At 42.2% G+C, this 27,731-nt stretch overlaps 1 protein-coding gene across 1 annotated transcript; it reads left to right on the forward strand.

The window, feature by feature from the left end:
• On the forward strand, positions 1-27,408 carry PPIE (peptidylprolyl isomerase E). The gene is made up of 10 exons (XM_077296168.1): positions 1-154; positions 248-346; positions 2,993-3,036; positions 3,158-3,184; positions 7,458-7,539; positions 7,622-7,722; positions 11,340-11,463; positions 19,391-19,576; positions 26,765-26,907; positions 27,207-27,408. The coding sequence occupies exons 1-10, from the start codon at positions 124-126 to the stop codon at positions 27,273-27,275; spliced, it is 906 nt and encodes a 301-aa protein (XP_077152283.1). The 5' UTR covers positions 1-123; the 3' UTR covers positions 27,276-27,408.
• Positions 27,409-27,731: the final 323 nt, after the last annotated feature.

Here is a 27,731-nt window from a genome sequence, read left to right on the forward strand (position 1 = left end):
GGAAGCCTGAGCTAGGAGCCCGTGACAGAAGACGCCGCTCTTCCTTTTCCCTCTAGTGTTTGCAGACGTCGTACGTCGTGACGTTAATGACGTGGAGGGTAAAGGTGAACGATTTAATCCAACATGTCTGCCACCAAGCGGGTGTTGTACGTGGGTTAGTAATGAGTGCCTGTCGGTGAACCGGCGCCATAGACAGGTGTTGTCTCTCCCGACTGCGGACGTTACAGCTGTTCTCTGTGTGTTGCAGGCGGCCTGGCTGAGGAGGTGGATGAGAAGATCCTGCACGCAGCGTTCATCCCCTTCGGAGACATCACAGACATTCAGATACCTCTGGACTATGAAACGGGTGGGTATTACAGTGGGGGGCGCTAGTGAGCCCAAAGTGTGAGCTGTCTGGTGACCGAGTCACCGCAGGGACACGGAGCATGGCCGGCTGCAGGACAGCACTGGTATGGTGAGGTGGCCGGTAACCTTGGCAGCAAGCTGTGAATCATAGAGTGAAAAATCCCACCTTTCTTCAGATGAATCTGTTCATTAATAGGAGGCAGAGATGCTTAGTTACAAGGACTTTGCACATGTACCCATCTAATAAGATGAGACAAGGAGGTTTTCTCACTTTATGTGAGTAAACTCTAAAGGGATTGTGCGCAGTAACCTACAGACAGTGTCAGGTCGGCGCCGTTATACTGATTACACTGATACCGGAGGTGATGAAATCCGTCTTGTGGTTGTTGTTTAATCTGCAGTTGTAGTTTTCAGTTAATGATATGCTCGTGCTTTGGGCGGCCTGTGGGGGGTCTGCACTTGGTTCTCTGCTTCTGCTTAGGTATTCGTCTGTATTGGCTTACGACAGGTCAGTGACCTGCTTTGTTAGTCCAAGGATGACAATTGCGATGAAGTTTAGAATGGGCTGTGTTTAGGCAGTGATAGTGAACGAACGCTGCCCCGGCCGTTGGCAAGCATGCAAGAATCACTGCTGGTTCACCTACACGGTGGATACCGCTACTGGGTAAGGTAGTGACGTCACTCCCATACCTATGGTCAGGTCTATCGGGTGATGTAAGGGTCTCAGTCCGACGCGTTTCGGGAGCTAACGTCAACTTGTCTTGCAGAAAACAGTCCCTCGTGTGGCTATGTCAACGGAGAAATACAAAAGCTTTCATTGAAGGAATAAATGGAGGATAAAACTTAATCCCCACATTTTCCGTGGCTGTGAGGGGTGACACTAGAGCTAATGACCAGTGAAAAGATTACACTTCATGTGTTCCTTTTTATTTATTTTTTTAAGTACCGTATATTATGGTTTCGCCTCCCTTGTAACCCACAGAAAGTCTTTGGTTTAGACTCATATTAGAATTGTGGATTGGTTACAAACTTGCTTGGCAGTTTCCTAAAATTATCAGACTTAAAGTGAGCCTGTCAGTAGAGCAAGACAGAGCAGTAGAGCAAATTTGATTGGGTCAGGGTTTATTCGGCAAGCTATAGATCTTACCGACTAAGCTGCAGGGTAGAGCTGAGCGAGTGTGGCGGCTGTGTGACAGACAGGACACATGCCTGGATAGCCCAACACACAGGCTCTCCATGCATGTGCTGTGACAGTGAAACAGCCGTGACACATGCAGCTGCGGAGCTGATCAGCCGGTGCGCTCCATGTATCCGGGTTCCCTCTGCAGCTTATTCGATTAGCGCTATAGCTTGCTAAATAAGGAGGGACCCGATGAAATTCGCTCATCTCTACCTGTCAGCTAATACATGCTTCCCAAACTATGGGCAGCTTGTTGAAATACTGGCTGTAGTATCCCAGCCATGGATGTTTGTCTCTAAAATGCTGCAGTGTTTCATAGAAAAACATACTTTTAACAGCCCCCGGTGACCGAGCCGCGTTATTTACTAGTCTTACAGGCAGGTCCCTGATGCGGCTTCTCCCCGCCCGCTGATACTAAGAATCCTCTGCCTATATGACTAATCAATAGCACCGCTCAGTCCCTGGCAGCTATTAAATGTAAGTGTTTCTCATCTGCAGCGCAATAATCTCCGTCCCATCACATGCACAGTGGTGAGCGAGCTGTCACATGCCACCCACATCCCCCCCTGACACAGTAGAAGTCTATAGTCATATGTGTGCAAGAGTGAAAATATATAGTGAAGAGCTGCATAATACACAACTCAGCTGCTGCAGAACCTCCCAATACTTCTTAGCTGTTATCATTGCATTAAATTGATAGGATGGCTTTTATTTCCACATTGAGCCATTACATGATGATCTGGAGATGGCAGTATGTAAAGTATGATGCTGAGGCTTCCAATGTTATTTTGACACACTATAAGGAACGTGGCAGCTGATTCCTACTGCTCGACCCCCGGGCCGCATGAATCGGACATTGGCTCAATTATTGCAGATGTTTGTTTTACTCTGATGCCGCATTTCTGATGCAACATAGGTTTGATACCTGTCCGGCAGCTATGGTGACTAGCTCCAGTGTCCGGTCCTTTACGCCTTTTCCCTGCTTTGCTCCCGTAGGCTGACAGGAGTATCCCTGTGTTTGTACTTCTGCAAGTTGACACTGACATGCTGAGTCCTAAAGTTGTGTAATATGCGCTCTGTTGGGATTTTACTCTACTTGCTGATTCCAGCGTTCGTCACGAGATCGCTCACATGCGCTTTGCAGACTTGTGGTGATGTGCCGACTGATGTTCCTCCTGCTTCTCTCAATTGAAAATTGGAACAGAGACAAAGCAGATGCCCTGTGATGATCAAGGAAATCTGTCGGGGCCTTATGCAGCAGAATGTAGTGACAGGCAATCTAGTGTCAGGTTTGGCAATTAGGAGTTAAAGGGGTTGTCTGGGCTTTCTGAATAATGGGTGTACCTAGGCTGCAGAATGCTGACAGGTTGTAATATATAGAACTCCCTGCCTCTTTAGTTGTGCTTTCTGAGTGCTCGTTTTCTGTACTTTTTATTTTTACCATTTGTTATTGTGTTTTCTTAACAGAAAAGCACAGAGGATTTGCTTTTGTTGAGTTTGAGCTTCCAGAGGTTAGTTGAACTTTTTTTTTTTTTCCTTTTCTTTTTACCCTTCTAATGCACAGTAATAAATGTATGAACTTTTGAATGTAATTCTAACCTTGGCAAATTTTTTTTTTTTTCCTTTTTTTAGGATGCGGCTGCAGCTATTGATAACATGGTAAGATATGGACTTCTTTTCTCTTGCGGAAATGTGCTGTATGGCTAAATATAGTTCAAACTGTGTGATCCCGCAGTGTTGATAAGTAGTGATGAGTGAGTATACTCGTCGCTCGGGTTTTCCCAAGCACGTTCGGGGGGTCTCCGATTATTGGTGACTGCTCAGAGATTGTTTTCTTTGCCGCAGCTGCATGATTTGCGGCTACTAGACAGCTTGATTACATGTGGGGATTCCCTAGCAACCAGGCAACCCCCACATGTACTCAGGCTGGCTAATAGCTGTAACTCATGTAGCTGCCGCAATGAAAACTAAATCTCCGAGCACTAACAAATATTCGGAGACCACCCGAGCGTGCTCAGGAAAACCCAAGCAACGAGTACACTCGCTCATCACTAGTGATGAGCGCAAGTGCTCGTTACTCGATTTTGCCTGTTGGGCACCTGTATGCACCGAGTATCGCTTTTGAAGTTTAATTTAAAAGTTAAATATTTTTAGAAATGTAACAAATAACGGCACAATATACAACGTTTTATCAGATTGTTTCAGTATAAACAGCCTAACCTATAGAGGACAGAAAAGAAAGCAACTTAACCATGCAAATATCATGCAATAAGGAAGAGTGAGCTTCCACCTCCAGAAAAGGCGAACCTTAGCGAAAGTCTACCATAATTGTAATGGTTTTAGAGACAAAGTAATAGTGTGTCCGTAAAGTCATGGTGCACTTTTGACCAGTCACTGGTAAGCAACAAAAAACGATAGAAATGTGAAGTCTGCTCCAAATAAAAGAAAAACTCTCCCAGTTTCATGTTTACTCAGTTAAGTTTGATGTGGGCCCCATTTGTTGTCCTACACACATCCAAACGATAGCATAAGCTTGTGGTTGCATGATGTTATAGACTTGGCAGTGTATTAATCAGAGTTCAGTTTATCAGGGGTTAATCTGACTGGGGGCTCAGCAACAGCTTAAATGAGTTTGTGTTGTTTGATTGGTTCTTGTTATCTCTCCTCATGAACAGATCTGATATGATTGGGCCAGAGAAAGGGCGCCAAAATCTTTTAAACTATAAAAGTGCACCATGACTTTACGGACACACTGTAGTTTTTCATTCAGCTTTTTGAGCTAAAACCTGCAGTGAACCTAGTAGGAAAGAGATGTGTAGGTCCTTACTGTTAGTTGTGTATTTTTAATTTTTTTATCTGTGTGAAACAACTCTTATAGGATATCTGAACACACACAGTTCAGGCCTAAGGAGAGATCAATTATTAGCAAAAAAGAAAATTGAAGTATTTCTATATATGATCTGCTTCACTGGTTAGCGTTGCTCATTCAAGTGAATGGGTCCTTGAAAATAAATCAGATAACACACGGATGCCATGTGTGCGTCTTCTGTGTGCTGTTTTCTGCTGAGCAATTGATGGAGAAAAGCTTTGAAAAATCTATAGAATATGTATTTTTGTGAAATAAAATGAAACCTTAAATTTAATATCTGACACACTGGACTAATGAGTCCAGCACACTGTATAAAACGGTCGACTTTCACCTTTGAGGAAACAAAACAGTCCTATGAATAAGACCTTTTGAAGACTAGGTCCTTTGCAATGCAGAGGGTGAAATCTGTGACAAGAATCCAGCAAGACCAGTGAATGGTTTGTGGTCATATTCTAAAAAAAGAGAGGACTGGGCAAAAATTGATTGATTTTGTAATAGAGAAAATTATGTAAAATAGCAAACTTAAACCCGAGTGCTTACTGGAAACCCACACAAGCACAGGGACAGCATAGAAACTCCTTCAAGATGATGTCTTGATGGGATTTGAACCCAGGACTGCAAGGCTGCAGTATTACTCATTAAGGTGAAAAGGCATCTGACTTGCCATTGCTAATGTAGAAAAACCACCAAAAACTTAATGGAGAGTGGGAAGGGAAGTCAAAACAGAGGACTAACACCACCCTTTCTACTGCCACAGGCCATTGAGATTAGAAAGAATTGTAGTATTAATTTAAAGGGAACCTGTCGGGAGGATTGTGCACAGTAACCTACAGACCGTGTCAGGTTGGTGCTGTTATACTGATTACAATGATACCTTGGTTGATGAAGTCCGTCTTGTGGTTGTTTAATCTTTATTCTCAGTTTTCAGTTATTGAGATTCCCGTGCTCTGGGGCGGCCTGTGTGGGGGCTTCATGTGGTGCACTGCTTACATATTCATCCTTTACGGTTTATGACAGGTCACTGATTCTTCAGTGACCAGCCCCCTATATTTTTCATACTGCATAGAATATTGTTTGAAAAAAAAAATTTACATTTATCAGGCAGGCAGCGGCGCCTGCGCTGTAGCATGATACAATACATAACATGCCTGTATTCATTTGATTTTGTTGGGGGGGGGGGAGAAATCTTAATCAAAATGGCGCCAGTGGCCGCACATGCGCAATAGCATCATTCGAAACGGGTTAGATGCTGCTGTGTTGGCATCATTTGGCTCCATAAATATGGCTTTGCTGCAGTTTTGCTAGAAAAAAAAATTGGCTCCATCAAAATGGCAGCGGTGGCACCACCTGTGCAGTAGCATCTATCTGCGATCCAATAGATGATGCTGCGCCGACGCCATCTTGATGGAGCCAATTTTTTCCTCTAGCAAAATGGCGGTAGCACAGTAGCATCTATCGCGTTCCGTTTGATGCTACCTCCCAGGTGCGGCCACTGGCGCCATTTTGATATATATGTGTATATATATTTTTTTTCATTTCCCCCCCCCCCCCCCATCAAAATTCTGACAAAATCAAATGAATATAGGCATGTTATCCATCGTATCATGCTGCAATGCAGGGACTGGCGCCTGACTGATAAATGTTACATTTTTTATTTTTTGTTCAAACAATATTCTATGCAGTATGTAAAATCGAGAACAGGTCACTAGGGGATCAGTGACCTGTCATACGCCATACTGATGAATATGTAAGCAGAGCATCACATAAAGCCCCCCCACAGGCCTCCCCGGAGCACGAGGATCTCATCTGAAAGCTGAAAATAAAGATTACACAACAACCACAAGATGGATTTCATCAACCAAGGTATCATTATAATCAGTGTAACAGCGCCAGCCTGACACTGTTTGTAGTTTATTGAGCACAGTAATGCTTATAGGTATAGTGTAAAAGTGATGGCAAAATTATCTATACATATTTTGCACCCTCTTATTAGAAAGTGTGTATGTATACTCTTTTGCCAGAGTTCACTGTGTAAAAAGCTTTATGCAGTTCTACAGCAAGGCATAAGACTTCTCTAGTTGCAAAATAACCCCCAAAAGCTTGAACCAAAGATAACATTTAGGATTTGAATGTTTGGGTAGACTTCCCAATGCGTTTTGCAATAATTCTCACAACCACTCCTAATAAGAAATATGGGATACAAAATCTGACAGGATTGATCGTTTCCCAGGTTGGCAATAATAAAAATTCAGTCTTAAGGGGTTGTTGTAATTAGCAGCAGGGTTTGTATGTTAAAATTAAAAGGAAGGTCAACCAGTATATTTTTGGGTGCTGTGACTGGAGAACATTTCAGATTCTCGTGCACGGACAGTGAAAGGTGCACCAAATTCAATAGGAGGCATAGATTTGGGGCATCTTTACTCAAGCACACCATATAACAAGAGTGATGTATAAAATATATCAAGCTTGATTAATTTTCCCATAGTGCTAAAGTCGATGTCTGGATTATGGCAGCCTCTAGATGGTGCTATGTACTTTGTGTGCTCTACAATGTCATTATTATTGAAAGACTGCAGCGTTCCTTTTACATGATAACTATAATTATTTAGGCCATATAAAAGGTGATCAGTGGATAGACATGCAAATGGATGATCACGTTCATCTTTACCCAGGCCGTTGATGAGAAACTAGCTTTATTACAAGCTTGCATGTGGCTCATTATCGACCGAAGTAAAATTCCCTTTAGTAGTCGCTGAGACATTTTGTAGTTTGACATTTTTCCATGGAGTAGTCAAAACGTCAACAAGTAATTTTTTGCATATTAGTCTGAAAGAATAAAGTTGCTTTTACCTTTCAGAATCTCTAGAAAATTTCAAGTCACCCAATTTATTCCTATGGACAGTGATTTTTGAAAGAAGATGGGAAGGGTCAAAAAATTTTAAGTGTAACCCTAACCTAAGGCTGCTGACAAGTCCACTATATATTCATTTTAATCTTCTGCAGTATATTTTGTTAATGCTTCACATTCAAACTAATAATTAACACTTGTCATATAATATCTAGAATGAATCTGAACTTTTTGGTCGAACCATACGTGTAAATCTTGCAAAACCTATGAGGCTAAAGGAAGGCTCTTCAAAGGCAGGTTAGTTCAACTAATGTATACAGTACAATTTTTTTACTCTTTTTTGCAAACTCTAATTTTTTTTTCATTTTACAAATCATAGTTTGGTCTGATGACGACTGGCTCAAAAGATTTTCTGGTAAAACACTGGATGAGACTGAACAGGCTGAAGGGACAGATGCTCCTAAAACTGCAGCACAAGAGGTAATGGTCATCTAATAATCATTGCTCAATGGGAAAGTATAGCTATCCGCTATATTAAGGGCCGATTCATTTAGGTGTTTACAACAGAATTGTGGTGTAAAACACCTTTAATCATTTTCAATATTTTTCACGCAAATTCCAAAAATATTGTGACCTTTTGGAGTTTACACACTAGCCTCGGCTAGCTACACCCATATGGGCGTAGCATGGGTGGGACAGGATGTGTCTATGCCCTCCTGTCAAATTCATGACTAGTTACACTGCTTAAGTGGCATAACTGTCTCCTGAAATGTACTCTAATTCCTCATGGTGTACATTTTTGGTGGAGGCATACAATCAGTTGTGCCTAATTCATGAAGTTGCCTGTGCCTCTTAATGAATTATGCGCATTGTACTCTAGCTAGACCCTTCATTGGCACTGGCATGCTGAACTCCAGTCAGGTTTTTCTTGGGTGCAATTTAACCCCTTAGTGACTGACTGAGCCAATTTTAACCTGATCTCCTTCACGACATGTACAGAAACCTTTGTTTGGAGAAACAGCAGGGCTCAGAAGGAAGGTGCACCATTTGAAGTTAGGAACACAAATTTGGTTGAAATATATTGTCGGCACCATGTTGCATTTGCAGGGTCCCTAAGGCACCCAAACAGAAAAAAATACCCACAAGTGACCCCATTTTGGAAACTGCTCCCCTCAAAGATTTTATCCAGGGATATAGTGAGCATTTTGTTTTTGTTTTTTCATGAAAATTTTGCTTTAGCCCCAAATTTTTTCACTTTTGCAAGAGGTAACATGAGAAAGTGGACCACAAAGTTTGTTACCCACTTCTCAGCTTGGCAATATCCCACATGTAGTCAAACATTTCTGTTTGGACACACTGCAGGGCTCGGAAAGTAAGAAGCAAAATTCTCTATTTGGAATGAAAATTTGGCTGGAATAGATTGTGCAAACACCATGTCTTATTTGCAGAGCCCCTGAGGTACCAAAACAGAAGAAACCCCCCACAAGTGACTACATTTTGGAAACTAGACTCCTCAAGAAATTCATATAGGGGGAGTTGAGCTTGTTGAAACCTGTAGGTGCTTCACAAAAACATTTTAAAATGTGAATACGAAAATTACATTTTTTTTTTTTCTTCTACAATGTTGTAAAAAAAAACATACATTTTTTAGCAATTCCTTCCAAAAAGAAGGTGCCAGAACAGCAGAAAACCCCCAAAGTGTCCCCATTGTAGAAATTGCACCTCTCAATTACTTCATCTACGGCTGCAGAGACTATTTTGTAACATCCCATGCCAGGATTTTTTTCTGAATTGCAAATCTGCCAGTTTAGTGCCCATACATTTGTGTCCCCATACAGTGTAGAGCTCCCATATATTGTAGCGCCCCATATATTGTGCCTAGCTTGTGCTTCTGGCAAGACACACCCCGGAAATTGTTAAATGCTCTCCCCACTACAACAATGCCAAACATGTGGCCGCTTACTGTGGTTTAGGCACAATGGGGATCAGAAGGAGGGGAGCATTTGGATTTGGGAGCGCAGAATTCACTGGATTTTATTTGAGTGGGCGTAAGCCATGTCGCTTTTCCAGAGTCTTTGTTCTACCAGTAACGTATAGTTGCAGTGACAGATGATGGACCTGAGTGGGGGCTGGTTTTGTGCGGTATAAATTAGAGTTTTTATTGGTAACATTATGGGGTACATATTTTTCGGTCACTTCCAGAATAAGACTGGATCACATTCTTGTATTCTATGCTGAGCACGTACGTCGGGGTTTCCGTGTGGATCACACAAAAATGTGATTCAGACTAAACCCCAACAGAACCATTCACTATAATGAGGCAGATGGAGACACTTTTGAGTCCATTTGGCTTCTGCTCCAGTGGTCTTTTACACATGCACAGATCTGTGGTCGCCCACACTTGTGCACTAAAAGACACCTAAAAAGATGGGACACCACTGGAACACAGACCCGATGGAGCACAAAGCGACTCCATGTTCCTCATAAGTGTGTAGTTCTTTCGGGGTTTTGTCCGAGTCATGGTTTTGGAGATTTACACGGAAACCCCAGACGTAAGCACTCAGAGAAGAGCACAGAATAAATATGAGCAGAGCCTTATTCCAATTTTTGGGAGGCACAATGCACAAATAGACAGCAGTACGAGACTAGTCTTTATTTTTGCATGGTAAAAGTGATCAGACGGCTTTATTCTTTGGTTCTTTGGGTCAGTGATATTACAGCGATACCAAATTTAGCTAGCTTTTTTTTTTATGTCTATCTCACAGTAAAAGTGCTTTTTATAAAATAGTTGTTTCATCGCGATGTTCTGAGAGCTGTAACTCTTGTATTGTTTGTTGAACACAGCTGTGTGAGGGCTTATTTTTTGCGTGACGAGTTGGAGATTTTTTTTGGTACCAATTTGGGGCACATAACATTTTTTGATTGTCTTAAAAATCTGAATAAAAAGCACAGAATGAACTAAAACCAGCAATTCGGTTAGTTCATTGTGCGTTGAAATTTATAAGACTTTTTCTTGTCAGTACAATTCTAGCAATATCAGATTTATATAGTAAGTTTTTTCCATGCTTGCTGCTTTTACAGACTAGAAACAGTATTTACAAAAATGATTTTGATTTTTGCATTTCCATATTCTGAGAGCTGTAACTTTTTAATCTCTTTTTCCCCAAGTGAGCCATATTACTTGTTTTTTTGCGGGACGGTTTGGCATTTTTATGTATACCATTTGTTATTTTTTTTATTTTTTACATGTGACTTTGATCGCTTTTTTGTGTCAGTATGATATAAAAGCAACATTTTCTTTTGTGTTTTTCTTTTTGCTTTGTTTGTTTGTTTGTTTTTCTACGGTGTTCACCGTTCAGAATAAATGACGGTTTTATAGATCTGGTTATTACAGAGCGGCGATATCAGTCATGTTTACTTTTTGTTTCTTTTCTGCTTATCTTTGTTTAATCACAAGGATTGTGTTTTTAGTAGCAAAACGGCTTTTCATGTTTTGTGTGCTTTTTTTTTTTTTTTAACATTTTATTTGACTTCTTTTCAGTTTTACACTTGGTCTCACTGTGGGACATGTGTATTATTTAACTTTGATCGCTGGTCTCATGTGCTGCAGTACTCGTGTACTGTAGTGCCTGAGACCTGTCAGTGAGTCACTGACATATCCTGCTATAAGCAGGGTCTCACAGGTTCTAACAGGCCACTGTACCCTGGGGTCATCAGATGGCCTCAGAGTACCATGGTAACAATCGGCATCGTGTTTACGATCATGGGGAGTCCAATCTGCCCTAGAGGGTCTTTTAACCACTTGGATACCGCGGTCGCTATTCAAAGCAGTATTTGTGGGGGTTAATCTGCCCCAATCGGCTAAAAAATTGTCCGGGGCCAATACCGAAGGGTGTCGAATGTCATGTACCACCTGGAATTTTGTCTGCAAGGCAGCGCTATAAACCTATTCTTACGAGGGAATAAGGCCCCTTAACTGCCACTGTTTAAATCATAATGGCGGGCATTATGGGTTAATGTTAGACTGAGAATAACGGAACAAATGTTCTTATTTACTTTTAGACCTCTTATCTTTGTGCTCCTTTTGATGCATACAGGGAGAGCCACCTCCTAAAAAAATACGAGCTAACCCCCAGGTCTACATGGATATCAAGATTGGGAACAAGCCCGCCGGACGTATTCGCTTTTTATTACGAGCAGATGTTGTTCCCATGACAGTAGGTGAGTGTCCATGAATTATTTATTGGATCTCAGATAATGGAATCTGTAAATTAGAAGAAAAGCAAAGTATTGGTATCTGTGGTTAGAGATAAATATTATTTGTCAGAAGTGTCATTTGTATATGTGTAAAATAAGTGTTTATCGTTCTCCTCTTGTTCTCTTGCGCTCCCTTTTCTTTCTCTCACTCTCCCTTTTCTTTCTCTCGCTCTCCCTTTTCTTTCTCTCAATTCATTTGAATTTGCCTTTCTCAGGACAAGGTACATGTTAGCATTGCCAAAGCAAGTGGTAAAATAACAGGGGGATGGGGATTTGGACACATCTAGGGAGGGGTATAGGAGTCCCTGACATATCAGGCTCCTCTTAGTCTGTGGCAGCCACTGACTTCTTGCGCTGCTATGGCCGCTGCACTTTCCTCTTCCCCACTGTAGTATAGGCAGTTTCTCTTATTCCTCCATGGAGGTGAAGTCTAGGAGGAGATCGGTGTGTCCCTCCCTGTTGAGTATTTGGAGCACCTCAGCAAGAAGTTGGCATCATCTTCCATGGCTTCCTGGGGGCACTGCTGGCAGCCGGTTCTCTCTGGGCTTGTAGTTCTGTCGCGGCAACCTGGATTCGATGAGTAGGCTGTGGGTGCTCAGTCTGTACCGGCTTAGTATCTGTTGCTCTTTGGGGTTTGCTAGTTTCTCTAGATATGGGACCAGTTTATATTCCCTGTGTAGGTTCTGGTATACTGTCAGTTTCTGTGATTTGTTCATGTCATTCTTACAGAAGCTGAGATATTCCTCTTTGCCTTTGTGTACCATCTTCTGAATTTTGCCTTTTGTGAGGTCATGCAGGTTGGTGGGTTGGTAAGGCTGGTTCTGGGTGATTTGTGTTGGGGGGGCTTCGTTCTCCTGGGGCTTTCTGGTGTAGCAAAGCATTGTGATGGTAGTAGCTGGGACTACTACTTTGTAGATAGCAAAGTAGATTGCTACTACTTGAATGATAGCACCTTCTTTTGGATCAGAAGGTGCAGTGGGAAACTGCTCAGCAGGCACTGTTTCATGTGCTCCTATGGACTTGGAGGAAGTGTTTTCAGAACTTAAGGTGGAATATTTCTGTTGGCCCAGTGTCCCACATCAACCGGTTTGGGAATGAGACTGGACCCCTGACTTTGCTGCTATAGAGAAGGATTGGGGAAATGATGTCTGACTAAAAATATTTGATACCGATTGTACTGGTGGCATAGAAGGCTTTGCACGCCTTGTCTTTCAGCAACTCTAAGCTCCCTGATTGTAAGTTTCCTTGACGGGTGAATGGCAAGCTGTTTTTTTTTGTTTTTTTTCTTTTCTGGATCACCATATTAGTTTTCTTCCAGTTGATTGGCAGTGCCCTTGTCGTGTAAAGGTCTCTAGGGTTTTCAGATTATCTTGAGGCCTTTCTCAGTTGGTGATAACAGCACGATTTTATCAGCATACTGCAGAAATTTCACCTTGGTGTCATGGAGGGTAAGTCCTGGTGCTGAGGAAGGCTCCAGAGCCACTGCCAGCTCATTGATGTAATGTTGAAGAGCATTGGACTGAGGCTGTCGCCCTGTCTCATTCATCAGCTCTGGTGGAAATAGGCTGTCCTCCTTCCATTTACACTCACACTGCAGTCTCTTTTTCTCATGCCAGTGCCGTGTGTCGCTGGCATAGTCTGTTCTCCCACGGCTTATATGTCTGTCGGCGCCGTCCTGTTTCCACCTCTAGGCCGTGGGCACTCAATCTGCACAGACTATCTTTGGGGTGACGTAACCGCTTCAGATATGGGGCCAAAGTGTAATCCCTCCGCAGTGACTGATAGATGGTGAGTTTCTGGACATTTTCTAATTCACTCATCCATCCCTTTATGTATCCCTTCTTGCCGCTTTCTGAGGTCCCCTTTATTTGGGCTTTTGTCTGGGTGTGTTGCTGACTTTGGCTGGACTGGCTGCTGTGGTTTCAGCAGGGCTTTATAATTGTAGGAGCTGGGGTTGCTGCTTTGTATGTGCGCCTGGTATTATAAATTGAGCCATATGGGAAATCGGCCCTGAATACTGCCAGCACTCTCGCTTTCTCGCTCTTTCGCTTTTTCACGCTTTCGCTTTTTCACGCTTTCGCTTTTTTGCCCTCTCTCGCTTTCACTTTTTTGCGCTTTCGCTTTTTTGCGCTCTCTCGCTTTCGCTTTTTTGCGCTCTCGCTTTCGCTTTTTTGCGCTCTCTCGCTTTTGCTTTTTTGCGCTTTTGCTTTTTTGCGCTCTCTCGCTTTCGCTTTTTTGCGCTCTCTCGCTTTCGCTTTTTTGCGCTCTCGCTTTCGCTTTTTTGCGCTCTCTTGCTTTCGCTTTTTTGCGCTCTCTTGCTTTCGCTTTTTTGCGCTCTCTCGCTTTCGCTTTTTCGCGCTCCCTCGCTCTTGCTTTTTCGCTCTCCCTCGCTTTTGCTTTTTCGTTCTCGCTTTTTCTCTCTCTCCTCAATAACTGTTTGCTTGTCATTAATCTTGCCTCTGCTGTTGTTGAGACATATAGATACAGACACGGAAAGCACATATGACTCCTATAGCAAAAAAATGGCATAATGCCATGAAAAGAAGTCAAAATTGGAAATGATGTGTAGGACACACCAAAATATATATAAACCACAACAAAAAAAGTGTACTAGTCCAGATTAAATAGAAATATAAACTTTATTAAAGTACAACCATTTACAAAACAAGGCTAAAATGACGAGGGGTAAAAAACCAACCCTCAAATTGCACATATAAGGGGGATCCAGCAACCCACATCCTACAAATGAATGTATGCTAGTCCATAAAAGCCCAAAAGATTCCACTGCTCATCCATATATATACACAAATCAACCTAACAGTGAGAGAATAGACAAATAGCAGCGGGCAGAGGCACAGCGGACCAACAGCATACCTGATGACAATGTAGACCGGATGTGAGATGCGGCGTCCCCCACCTCCCTACGCGCGTTTCGGATGTTCCTTCCTCAGGAGAGGCATGTCAGCAGTCATAAACCCCATCCTTTTATGCGCCGCGAGACCGGAAACCAATTCGCCATTCAGCCGCCCACCGCACTGGTTCACATGGGCCCATGTGACCAAATGCGGGGAGACGGCAGGAAACGGCAGAGAGGTAACAGAGCGCATATCGCGCATAACCGGAAATAGAGCCGCGGCCATCTTGGAAAAGGTAATATGTGCCCTCAAAGATATACACTCCATATAAGCGGCATTCAATGATGAAACACAGGTGTGCCGATATACATATATAACAATTAAATGCGAAATAAGGACAGAGTGGCCATCCAAATTAATTAAGACAATATAACATTTATCAGAATCAACTTAAATAACATTTATCAAAAATATCAGGACACTGGTATATACTGAATAGCAACAAAATCATGACCAGTATACAATTTCGGCACATAGCAAAACATATAAATAAATAAATAAATAAATGACCATACATATATGAAGCTAGGCAAAACATGCGGATATGATAACCGCATAATTATACAAAATAACATGATATATATTACTACAACACACTACATAACAGCCATATATCACAGATATTGATGAAATAAGAAGATGGTATCGGCACAATCATTTCAGATGAAGAGGCAGCACATAATACAGACTGCAAGTAATAAAGAAAACAAGATTAGAAACACAAAATAAAATCAAGAATTAAAAACAAGTACAACAGAGCGCTTGGTTACTATGCACAGCAGCCAGCAGACATCCATTTACAGAAAAGGAGCAAAGGAGAGTCCCTCGTTCAGCCCAAACGGATGAATAGTATTAAGTTGCCAGATCCATCTGGTCTCCAGTCTACCCAGTCTTTTGGTGAGGACACCCCCCCTGATGTTAATTTTGAGTGCATCAATCCCTCTCACCCTCAAGTGTGATGGTGCTTCCTTGAGGGTGAGAGGGATTGATGCACTCAAAATTAACATCAGGGGGGGTGTCCTCACCAAAAGACTGGGTAGACTGGAGACCAGATGGATCTGGCAACTTAATACTATTCATCCGTTTGGGCTGAACGAGGGACTCTCCTTTGCTCCTTTTCTGTAAATGGATGTCTGCTGGCTGCTGTGCATAGTAACCAAGCGCTCTGTTGTACTTGTTTTTAATTCTTGATTTTATTTTGTGTTTCTAATCTTGTTTTCTTTATTACTTGCAGTCTGTATTATGTGCTGCCTCTTCATCTGAAATGATTGTGCCGATACCATCTTCTTATTTCATCAATATCTGTGATATATGGCTGTTATGTAGTGTGTTGTAGTAATATATATCATGTTATTTTGTATAATTATGCGGTTATCATATCCGCATGTTTTGCCTAGCTTCATATATGTATGGTCATTTATTTATTTATTTATTTATATGTTTTGCTATGTGCCGAAATTGTATACTGGTCATGATTTTGTTGCTATTCAGTATATACCAGTGTCCTGATATTTTTGATATATGTTATTTAAGTTGATTCTGATAAATGTTATATTGTCTTAATTAATTTGGATGGCCACTCTGTCCTTATTTCGCATTTAATTGTTATATATGTATATCGGCACACCTGTGTTTCATCATTGAATGCCGCTTATATGGAGTGTATATCTTTGAGGGCACATATTACCTTTTCCAAGATGGCCGCGGCTCTATTTCCGGTTATGCGCGATATGCGCTCTGTTACCTCTCTGCCGTTTCCTGCCGTCTCCCCGCATTTGGTCACATGGGCCCATGTGAACCAGTGCGGTGGGCGGCTGAATGGCGAATTGGTTTCCGGTCTCGCGGCGCATAAAAGGATGGGGTTTATGACTGCTGACATGCCTCTCCTGAGGAAGGAACATCCGAAACGCGCGTAGGGAGGTGGGGGACGCCGCATCTCACATCCGGTCTACATTGTCATCAGGTATGCTGTTGGTCCGCTGTGCCTCTGCCCGCTGCTATTTGTCTATTCTCTCACTGTTAGGTTGATTTGTGTATATATATGGATGAGCAGTGGAATCTTTTGGGCTTTTATGGACTAGCATACATTCATTTGTAGGATGTGGGTTGCTGGATCCCCCTTATATGTGCAATTTGAGGGTTGGTTTTTTACCCCTCGTCATTTTAGCCTTGTTTTGTAAATGGTTGTACTTTAATAAAGTTTATATTTCTATTTAATCTGGACTAGTACACTTTTTTTGTTGTGGTTTATATGTTGTTGAGACATGTCAAGTGTTCTGTACAGAACAGAGGAAGTATGAGTGTAAGGTAGGGTAGCCTCAATGGCAAATGTGAACATTTTGAAATTTTCCTATATACAAATTGTGATCCTACAAATAAGCCAAATTTTATTTGTGTGTGTGTGATTCTAATGCATCGGGTATTCTAGAATATGTATGCGTAGTGTATAGCGCAGCCCACGTAGTACTTTGCGCAGCCCACGTTGTATAGTCATGCAGTATATTGCCCAGCCACGTAGTATATAGCACAGCCCATGTGGTATATTGCCCAGCCCATGTAGTATGTTGTGCAGCCACGTAGTATATAGCACAACCCATGTAGTATATTGCCCTGCCACGTAGTATATTGCACAGCCCATGTAGTATATTGCACCGCCCAAGTAGTATATAGCAATGTGGGCATCATACTCCTGTTAAAAAAAAAAAAAAAGTTATATACTCACCTTCCGGAGCCCCCGGATCCAAGCGAAGCGGTTACCGATGCTGCTCGTGCGCTCTGGTCTCAAGAGCGCATTGCGGTCTCACGTGATGATGACATAGCGGTCTCGCGAGACCGCTACGTCATCATCTCGCGAGATCGCAGCATGGACCGGTTACCGGAGTGTCGCGAGCGGGAAAGGCCTGTTGTCGATCCGGGGGCCGACTGACGGTGAGTATATAACTTTTTTTAAATTATTTTTAACATTAGATCGTTTTACTAATCATGCTGCATAGAGGCAGCATGAATAGTAAAAAGTTGGTCACACAGGGTTAATAGCCGCGGTAACGGAGTGCATTACACCGCGGCATAACGCGGTCCATTACCGCTGCTATTAACCCTGTGTGAGGGGAGTACCGAGCGGGCACTGACTGTGGGGAGGAAGGAGCTGCCATTTTTCCGCCGGACTGTGCCCGTCGCTGATTGGTCGTGGCTGTTTTGCCACGACCAATCAGCGACTTGGATTACATGACAGACAGAGGCCGCGACCAATGAATATCCGTGACAGACAGACAGAAGGATGGAAGTAACCCTTAGACAATTATATAGTAGATAGATATATACACACACACACACACACACACACACACACACACACACACACACACACACACACACACACACACACACACACACACGTGCTTCTCACAAAAATATCATCAAAAAGTTAATTTATTTCAGTTCTTAAGTATAAAAAGTGAAACTCATATATATTATATAGTTGTTACAAACATAGTGATCTATTTCAAGTGTTTATTTCTGTTAATGTTGATGATTATGGCTTACAGCCAATGAAAACCCAAAAGTCATTATCTCAGTAAATTAGTGTGAAGTTTCCACAATCGGTGATGGTTTGGGGAGCCATGTCTTCTGCTGGTGCAGGTCCACTGTGTTTTATCAAGACCAAAGTCAGCACAGCCGTCTACCAGGAAATTTTAGAGCACTTCATGCTTCCCTCTGCCAACAAGCTTTTTGGAGATGTAAATTTCACTCTCCAGCAGGACTTGGTACCTGTCCACACTGCCAAAATTATCAATACCTGGTTTAAAAACAACAGTATCACTGTGCTTGATTGGCCAGCAAACTCGCCTCACCTTAACCCCATAGAGAATCTATGGGGCATTGTCAACAGGAAGATGAGACACCAGACCCAACAATGCAGACTAGCTGAAGGCTGCTATCAAAGTAACCTGGGCTTCCATAACACCTCAGCAGTGCCACAGGCTGATCGCCTCCATGCCACGCTGCATTGATGCAGTAACTGATGCAAAAGGAGCTCTGACCAAGTATTGAGTGCATTTTCTGAACATACATTTCAGTAGGCCAACATTTCAGATTGTTCAAGCTGGTGTTAGAAAGTATTCTAATTTACTGAGATAATGACTTTTGGGTTTTCATTGGTGTAAGCCACAATCCTCAACATTAACAGAAATAAACACTTGAAATACATCACTCTGTTTGTAATGACTCTATAATATGAGTTTCACTTTTTGTATTGAAGAACTGAAATAAATTAACTTTTTGATATTCTAATTTTGTGAGAAGAACCTGTATATGTTAACGCAAACCTATGATTTAAATAGGTCCGTTTCTGATAATACGCTCTTTTGCTAACCTTTTTTCCTTCCTTATATAATGATTAAGATTTGTTAAATGGAATCTGTCAGCAAGTTTGGCCATGTAGTCAGACAACAGCATGATGTAGAGACTGAGACCATGATTCCAGCAAATGTATTAATTTTCTGGGTGCAACAGTTATGATAGAATCACACTTTTCTCTGCAGCTGATCTAGCAGAGCTCCGATGTGGAGCTGTGTATAACCCACCCACACCACTGATTGGCAGTGTTCTGTGTACATTGTATATTGACAGCTGCCAATCAGATCTGGGGGCATGGATGGACTAGGAGGGTAGCTTGTCTAGTAGCGATAATCTCCTGCTGATAAAACACTAATTTTATGGAAACAGCAAAATACAGCCCAGGAAGTGGCACGTTGCTGGAATCGGTCTCTGCCCCTGCATCATGGTGCTCTCAGATTACATAGCAAAAACCTGTTAACAGATTCCTTTTAACATTACATTAGAAAACCGATTTTAATTCTAAAATATAGTAGCAGATAAGTAATTGTGAGTTCAAAACCTAGCTATTTGTTTATATCAGAACTTATTTATTATTAATATACACTTTGTCCTTACGAATCTTTATTGGTTCCATGCAGAAAACTTCCGCTGTCTCTGCACACATGAGAAGGGTTTTGGCTTCAAAGGAAGCAGTTTCCATAGAGTTATCCCACAGTTCATGTGTCAGGGGGGTGACTTCACCAATCATAATGGCACAGGAGGAAAATCCATCTATGGGCGGAAATTCGATGATGAGAATTTCATTCTGAAGCACACCGGTCCAGGTAGGTAAGCTGCTTATGACAGATTAATCCCTTCATGACCAGAGGCATTTTCTTTTTTTGCGTTTTCGTTTTTTGCTCCCCTTCTTCCCAGAGCCATAACTTTTTTTTTTTTTTTTTTTTTTCATTTTCCATCAATATAGCCATATGAGGGCTGTTTTTTGTGGGACAAGTTGTGCTTTGGAATGACACCATTGGTTTTAACATATCGTGTACTGGAAAACAGGAAAAAAAATTCCAAGTGTGGGGAAATTTCAAAAAAAGGGCAATCACACGCTTGTTTTTTGTTTGGCTTTTTTGCTAGGTTCACTAACTGATAAAACTGACCTGTCATTATGATTCTCCAGGTCATTATGAGTTCATATGCATGTTCATAGCCTTTTCACTAGGCACTGCTCCTAATAGCCAGTTTCCTACTCCACACTGATGAGGGGCAAATACCCCGAAACAGCTGTCTGTGGATGGATACCATGTTTTGGCATAGGTGGTTTTCCTTTATTGGATGCTGCCCTTCCCGTGGTTGTTCCTTCCCGGTGAAAGACCTGGCTATTCATTGCTTGCGTTGAGAAACACGTGATGGTGTCTCCGCAGCTTTTCTACATGCATTTGCATATTTCCCATAAGGGATGGGGGCAGTGATCTGGATCACTGCGTTGAGAAACACGTGATGGTGTCTCCGCGGTGTTGGATGTTTTGATCTCCCCGAGGTCATTCATCCTTATGTTCATATTCATTTCATTATGAGTTCATAGACACCAAACATGTCTAGGTTCTTTTTTATCTAAGTGGTAAAAAAAATTCCAAACTTTGTTAAAAAAAAAATTGTGCCATTTTCCGATACCCGTAGAGTCTCCATTTTTTTGTGATCTCGGTTTGGGTAAGGGCTTATTTTTTGCACGCCAAGCTGATGGTTTTAATTATGCCATTTTGATGCAGATACAAGCTTTTGATCGCCTGTTATTGCATTTTAATGCAGTGTCACGGCGACCAAAAAAAAATGTAATTCTGGCATTTTAACTTTTTTCTCTCTACACGGTTTAGCTATCAGGTTAATCCTTTTTTATTGATCGGGCGATTCTCCATGCGCCGATACCAAATATGTGTATGTTTTGATTTTTTTTTTTTTCTTTAATGTTGAATGGGACAAAAGGGGGTGATTTGAACATTTATTTATTTATTTTTAATCTTTTTTTTTTTTTTTTTTTTTGGCATGCTTCACTAGTCTCCGTGGGAGACTAGAAGCTGCCATAACCCGATCGGCTCTTCTACATACAGGCGATGATCAGATCGCCTGTATGTAGCAGAATTGCTCACTTGCTATGAGCGCCGACCACCAGGCGGCACTCATAGCAATCCGGCAGTGACAACCATAGAGGTCTGCTGGAGACCTCTGGTTGTCATGCCAACCCATCGGTGACCTGCGATCACGTGACGGGGTCACCGATGGTCAGATTTCCAGCGCGATTGCCGGAAGTGCATGTTAAATGCCACTGTCAGCGTTTGACAGCTTCATTTAACGGATTAATAGCCGCTGGTGGATCGCGATTCCACTGCGGATGTTCAAAACAGCTGACATGTGCCAGGAAAGATATTGGCTCACCGCCGGAGCCCACATCAAAGGGAGGGAGTCTGACATGGGCGTATTATTATGCCTAACGTCGGAAAGGGGTTAACCCTTTCCCGACCTGTGATGCCACGTAGGCGTCATGAAAGTCGGTGCCAATCCAACCTGTGACGCCTATGTGGCGTCATGGCAGGATTGTTTTCCTGCAGATCGCGTGAAAGGGTTAACTGAAATTTCACCCGACCTGCAGGTACAGGAGGAGTTGTACTTGAGCCCAGGGGGGGTGGCTTTACGACCGCTCCGTTTCACTTTCAATAGCCAATCAAAGCAATCATAATATTTCACCAATGAATATCATCAGCCACGGTTGGAGACCCCGATCTGCCCCCGCCACCGACTGACAGCGGCGATCTGCCGCCGTCAGTCTTTCCTCCCCTCCATCCTGTCCTCCGCTGCCCTCCTCTCCCCTCCCCTCGCGCTCAGATCTCACCCCCCTACCTACCGAGTCAGTCCGTCTTCTCCATGGGGGGCTGCCATCTTTCAAATTGGCACCCACGGAATCTACCGGCCGGCAGATTCATTCCAGGTACATTTTGATCACTGTGATAGTAAATACCCCCCCCCCTTTTATCACGACCGTAGGTAGGGAAAATAATGAAATGAAGAAAATATATTTATTTTTATTTTTCCACTAGGGTTAGGGTTGCAATTAGGGTTAGAATTGGGCTATGTGCGGTTTGGCCGCTGCGGATTCGTGGCAGTTTTCCTTCACATTTACAGTACCATGTAAACCTATGGAAAACCAAATCCGCTGTGCCCATGGTGCGGATAATACCATGCGGAAATGCTGCGTTGTATTTTCCGCAGCATGTCAATTCTTTGGGCGGATTCCGCAACGTTTTACACCTGTTCCTCAATAGGAATCTGCAGGTGAAATTCACACAAAAAACACTGGAAATCCGCAGTAAATCCGCAAGTAAAAAGCAGTGCATTTTACCTGCGGATTTTTCAAAAACGGTGCGGAAAAATCCACACACGAATCCACAACGTGGGCACATAGCCTTAGGGTTAGGGTTGGAACTAGAGTTAGGGTTGGAATTAGGGTTAAAATTAGGGTTAGGCTTGTGGTTAGGGTTAGGGGTGTGTTGGGATTAGGGTTAGGGGTGTGTTGGGGTTAGTGTTGGATTTAGAATTGAGGGGTTTCCACTTTTTAGGCACATCAGGGGGTCTCCAAACGCGACATGGCTCCACCATTGATTCCAGCCAATCTTGCATTCAAAAAGTCAAATGGTGCTCCCTCCCTTCCGAGCTCCAACGTGCGGCCAAACAGTGGTTTACCCAAACATTTGGGGCATAAGCGTACTCAGGAAAAATTGCACAACAACTTTGGGGGTCTAATTTCTCCTGTTGCCCTTGGAAAAATAAAAAAAATGGGGGCTAAAAAATTATTTTTGAGGAAAGAAAAATATTTTTTTTATTTTCATGGCTCTGCGTTATAAACTTCTGTGAAGCACTTAGGGGTTCAAAGTGCTCACCACACATCCAGATAAGTTCCATGGGGGGTCGAGTTTCCAAAATGGGGTCACTTGTGGGGGGTTTCTACTGTTTAGGCACATCACGGGCTCTGCAAACATAACGTGACACGCGCAGACCATTCCATCAAAGTCTGCATTCCAAAACGTCACTACTTCCCTTCCGAGCCCCGACGTGTTCCCAAACAGTGGTTCCCCCCTACATATGGGGTATCAGCGTACTCAGGACAAACTGGACAACAACTTTTGGGGTCCAATTTCTCCTGTTATCCTTGTGAAAATAAAAAATTGCGGGCTAAAAAATTTTTGAGGAAAGAAAAATGATTTTTTATTTTCACTTCTCTGCGTTATAAACTTCTGTGAAGCACTTGGGGGTTCAAAGATCTCACCGCACATCTAGATTAGTTCCTTGGGAGGTCTAGTTTCCAAAATGGGGTCACTTGTGGGGGAGCTCCAATGTTTAGGCACACAGGGGCTCTCCAAACGCGACATGGTGTCCGCTAATGATTGGAGCTAATTTTTCATTCAAAAAGTCAAATGGCGCTCCTTCCCTTCCGAGCCTTAGCATGTGCCCAAACAGTGGTTTACCCCCACATGTGAGGTATCGGTGTACTCAGGAGAAATTGCCCAACAAATTTTAAGATCCATTTTATCCAGTTGCCCATGTGAAAATGAAAAAATTGAGGCTAAAAAATTTTTTTGTGGGGGGAAAAAAAAGTACTTTTTCATTTTTGCGGATCAATTTGTGAAGCACCTGGGGGTTCAAAGTGCTCACTATGCATCTAGATACATTCCTTGGGGGGTCTAGTTTCCAAAATGGGGTCACTTGTGGGGGAGCTCCAATCTTTAGGCACACAGGGGCTCTCCAAATGCGACATGGTGTCCGCTAATGATTGGAGCTAATTTTTCATTCAAAAAGTCAAATGGCGCTCCTTCCCTTCCGAGCCTTAGCATGTGCCCAAACAGTGGTTTACCCCCACATGTGAGGTATCGGTGTACTCAGGAGAAATTGCCCAACAAATTTTAAGATCCATTTTATCCAGTTGCCCATGTGAAAATGAAAAAATTGAGGCTAAAAAAATTTTTTGTGGGGGGGAAAAAAAGTACTTTTTCATTTTTGCGGATCAATTTGTGAAGCACCTGGGGGTTCAAAGTGCTCACTATGCATCTAGATACATTCCTTGGGGGGTCTAGTTTCCAAAATGGGGTCACTTGTGGGGGAGCTCCAATCTTTAGGCACACAGTGGCTCTCCAAATGCGACATGGTGTATGCAAACGATTGGCGCTAATTTTTCATTCAAAAAGTCAAATGGCGCTCCTTCCCTTCCAAGCCCTGTCGTGCACCCAAATAGTGGTTCCCCCCCACATATGGGGTGTCGGCGTACTCAGGACAAATTGTACAACAACTTTCGGGGTCCAGTTTCTCCTTTTACCCTTGGGAAAATAAAAAAATTGTTGCTGTAAGATCATTTTTGTGACTAAAAAGTTAAATGTTCCTTTTTTTTTCCTTCCATGTTGCTTCTGCTGCTGTGAAACACCTGAAGGGTTAATAAACTTCTTGAATGTGGTTTTGAGCACCTTGAGGGGTGCAGTTTTTAGAATGGTGTCACTTTTGGGTATTTTCAGCCATATAGACCCCTCAAACTGACTTCAAATGTGAGGTGGTCCCTAAAAAAAAAATGGTTTTGTAAATTTTGTTGTAAAAACGATAAATTGCTGGTCAAATTTTAACCCTTATAACTTCCTAGCAAAAAAGAAATTTTGTTTCCAAAATTGTGCTGATGTAAATGATGTGGGGAATGTTATTTAACTATTTTGTGTCACATAACTCTCTGGTTTAACAGAATAAAAATTCTAAATTTGAAAATTGCAAAATTTTCAAAATTTTCGCCAAATTTCCATTTTTTTCACAAATAAACGCAAAAATTATCAACCTAAATTTACCACTAACATGAAGCTCAATATGTCACAAACAAACTATCTCAGAATCGCTAGGATCCGTTGAAGCGTTCCTGAGTTATTACCTCATAAAGGGATACTGGTCAGAATTGCAAAAAATGGCCAGGTCATTAAGGTCAAAATAGGCCGGGTCATGAAGGGGTTAAACATTTATTTATTTATTTTTTCCTCCACCGATGGGCAGATTTCCAGCGCGATTGCCGGAAGTGCATGTTAAATGCCACTGTCAGCATTTGACAGCGGCATTTAACTGGTTAATAGCAGCGGGTGGAGCGTGATTCCACCGCAGCTGTTTCGGGCAAAACAGCTGACGTCGGGAAAGATGTTGGCTCACCGCTGGAGCCCACATCAAAGGGAGGGAGTCTGATGTGGGCATATTATGTCCAACGTCGGAAAGGGGTTAAAAGGGGTCATCCAGGTTTAGCAAAAATATAGCTGCTCTCACTACATGTTATGCTGAGCTGAGCTCCAATACTACACAGTACGTGTATAGACCACTATGAATCATTTTGGGGAAGAAAGCTGCCATGTTTTTTAATCCTGGACAACACATTTAAACTAACAAAGATGTGCTCTAAATCTTCACTTCAGGACTGAGCCGCTTTAATATCCCTTTTAGCACAAACATGACAAGCGTGTCCGTCATCGCTGGGATCGTGTCTGGAGTGGTCCATCCACACACATTAAATGTGGTCTATTACATAGCCAGCATCTGTGTCTTAACAGTCATGACCGACAATTTGACAGCGATATTTAAATAAAGACACGGATTACCATGGCAGCCAGGGTCTGCCGAAGGCCCCTTTCGGTTCCATTTTTATACTCCTGTGAAGTTCAGTCATAGGCTCAGCCTTCGCTGGAGACCGCCATTTACACTATATACTGCAATATTGTGGGTTTTTTTAGTCTGTGGTATGATCAGAGGATTGCAGGTTAAAATCCCCATCTCTTCTTGCGATTGCCGTCCTCCTTCCCTGTTTCGTCTGGATGACTCATCCGATGTTATCCATGCAGTGTCCTCCATCGTGCTTCCCCACAGGCGTCCTTCTGGCCTCCACTGCTGAGCGCACATCAAAGTGCTGTAATGTGCATGCGTGGGGAAAGGCCAAAGAGGGCCAGTGCATGCACGCTACAATACTTTGCCCCTCGGAAGTGCAGAGAAGTATGCCTGCGGAGTAGCGCGATGGGGTACACTGGATAACGTAAGATGCGTCATCCACACGAAGCAGGGAAGGAGGAGGGCAATCGCAAGCAGAGATGCTTGTTCTCAGACCAGCAACGCCGTAGGTGAGCATAATGAAAATGGACCGTGCTTTAGGGAACTATGTTTTTCTTGTTTGTTTGTTTTTTGTTTGTTTTTTTATGCAGATTGCATTGGGGACTTATGCACAGTAGTCTAGAATACTGTAACAGAGGACTTGCATGTGCTGGCTGGACTTTATATGGGAGAACCCTAGTGGTATGTTGGCTTTAACATGCAACAGATACATTTTTTTGTAAAAAAAATAAATAAATAAATTTTAAAAAATAACCCTCATCCGACTAAGTAGAAACTAAAATATAAAGTTATGGCTCTTGGAAAAAAGGGAGGGAAAAATACAAACGTAAAACCTTAAATTGGCTGCTGAGGCAAGGGATAAAGAATGGAAAAAAACAACTGTTGTATTTAGTGCTTTTTATTAAAATTTGAGCTATGATTTACTGTAAATATGTTTATGCCACTGCAGTCAGTAGAAAATTTAAATCTGTGACTCGCACCTATTTGGAGTATGGGAATTACCTAAACCACCAGTTAGGTGCTGACTACTTCCATGTAGAAGTGACTGGTGGCCTTTATGGCCTAACTAGTTATAGACGGGGAGGGCAAATGGATGAGTTATGCTGTTAATGTCTAACAGATTCAGATGAATGGAAATGCCTTTAAATATCTGTTTTGCGAACACCCATTTAAGATATTTTGCATACCAAAGGACATCATGACTTATGGTATCTGTTCAGTTTGCTAAAATTTTGCGTAGGTGGAACTGAAAGATTATAGGCCAGCATATTAGTTGTATGATTTTTACTGTAGTTATAGTTATAGAATGTCTAATTTATTTGTCAAGTTTTCAGTCCTAAGGTTCTGTCTATGTGCAGGTTTACTGTCTATGGCAAATTCGGGTCAAAATACAAATGGATCACAGTTCTTCATCACCTGTGACAAGACTGACTGGCTTGATGGGAAGCATGTTATATTTGGAGAGGTTATGGAGGGATTGGATGTTGTACGTCAGATGGAGGTCAGTAACTTGACTTTTAATTATTTTTTCCCTGTTGCTTGTCATGAAACTCAATTGAAGAAAACCGTTCTGTTTTGTTTTCTCTATTAAAACAATCTATTCTGAGAAATTTGATGCATTAGAATCCAAGCAATCCTGCATTGGCCCATGAGCTAAGACCTACAAACCATGTCAGAAACTGAGCTATTTTTTTTTAATTTAAAAACAAAATAAAAATCTTCCCTATCTTATCTCCAGTCTACTTTGGCCAGTATATCTTTTACGACATGTACACTTATAACTTTTATCTTTTATTGAAGGCTCAAGGGAGCAAGGATGGAAAACCAAAACAGAAAATAATCATCTCAGACTGTGGTGAATACGTATGACCTTGAATGATTTGTAACCTACATTCACACTGACAAGACGAATACCAACAAATGTTACCAGAAGACTTTACATTTTCAGCAGAAATTTTTTTGTAAATTATTAATTTCTTAAAAATAAATATTTTGTTTTCTAGCTTTTGGTTTCCTTTGTCTTTTTTTTTTTTTTTTTTTTGAGATCTCCACGGAAAATCCTAAATTATTATTATACATTTATATAGCGCCATTTATTCCATGGCGCTTTACATGTGAAAGGGGCAAATATAGACGAGCACAATAAACATGAGCAAAACAAGGCACTAACGGATACAGAAGGAGAGAGGACCCTGCCCGCAAGCGCTCAGTCTAAAGGGGATGGGTGAGGATACACTAGGAGAGGGTAGAGCTGGTCGTGTAGCAGTTCAGCAGACTAAGGATCACTGCAGGCTGTAGACTTTTTGGAAGACGTGAGTCTTCAGG

This window comes from Ranitomeya variabilis, chromosome 3 (assembly GCF_051348905.1).
Source record: "Ranitomeya variabilis isolate aRanVar5 chromosome 3, aRanVar5.hap1, whole genome shotgun sequence".
Taxonomy (NCBI): Eukaryota; Metazoa; Chordata; class Amphibia; order Anura; family Dendrobatidae; genus Ranitomeya; species Ranitomeya variabilis.

Excerpts from the sequence above, each read along its gene's own strand:
- PPIE (XM_077296168.1), top strand. The coding sequence starts at position 124 with ATGTCTGCCACCAAGCGGGTGTTGTACGTGG. Across the intron at positions 155-247 it reads CAAGCGGGTGTTGTACGTGG|GCGGCCTGGCTGAGGAGGTG; the intron begins GTTAGTAATGAG and ends TGTGTGTTGCAG. Across the intron at positions 11,464-19,390 it reads TGTTGTTCCCATGACAGTAG|AAAACTTCCGCTGTCTCTGC; the intron begins GTGAGTGTCCAT and ends GGTTCCATGCAG.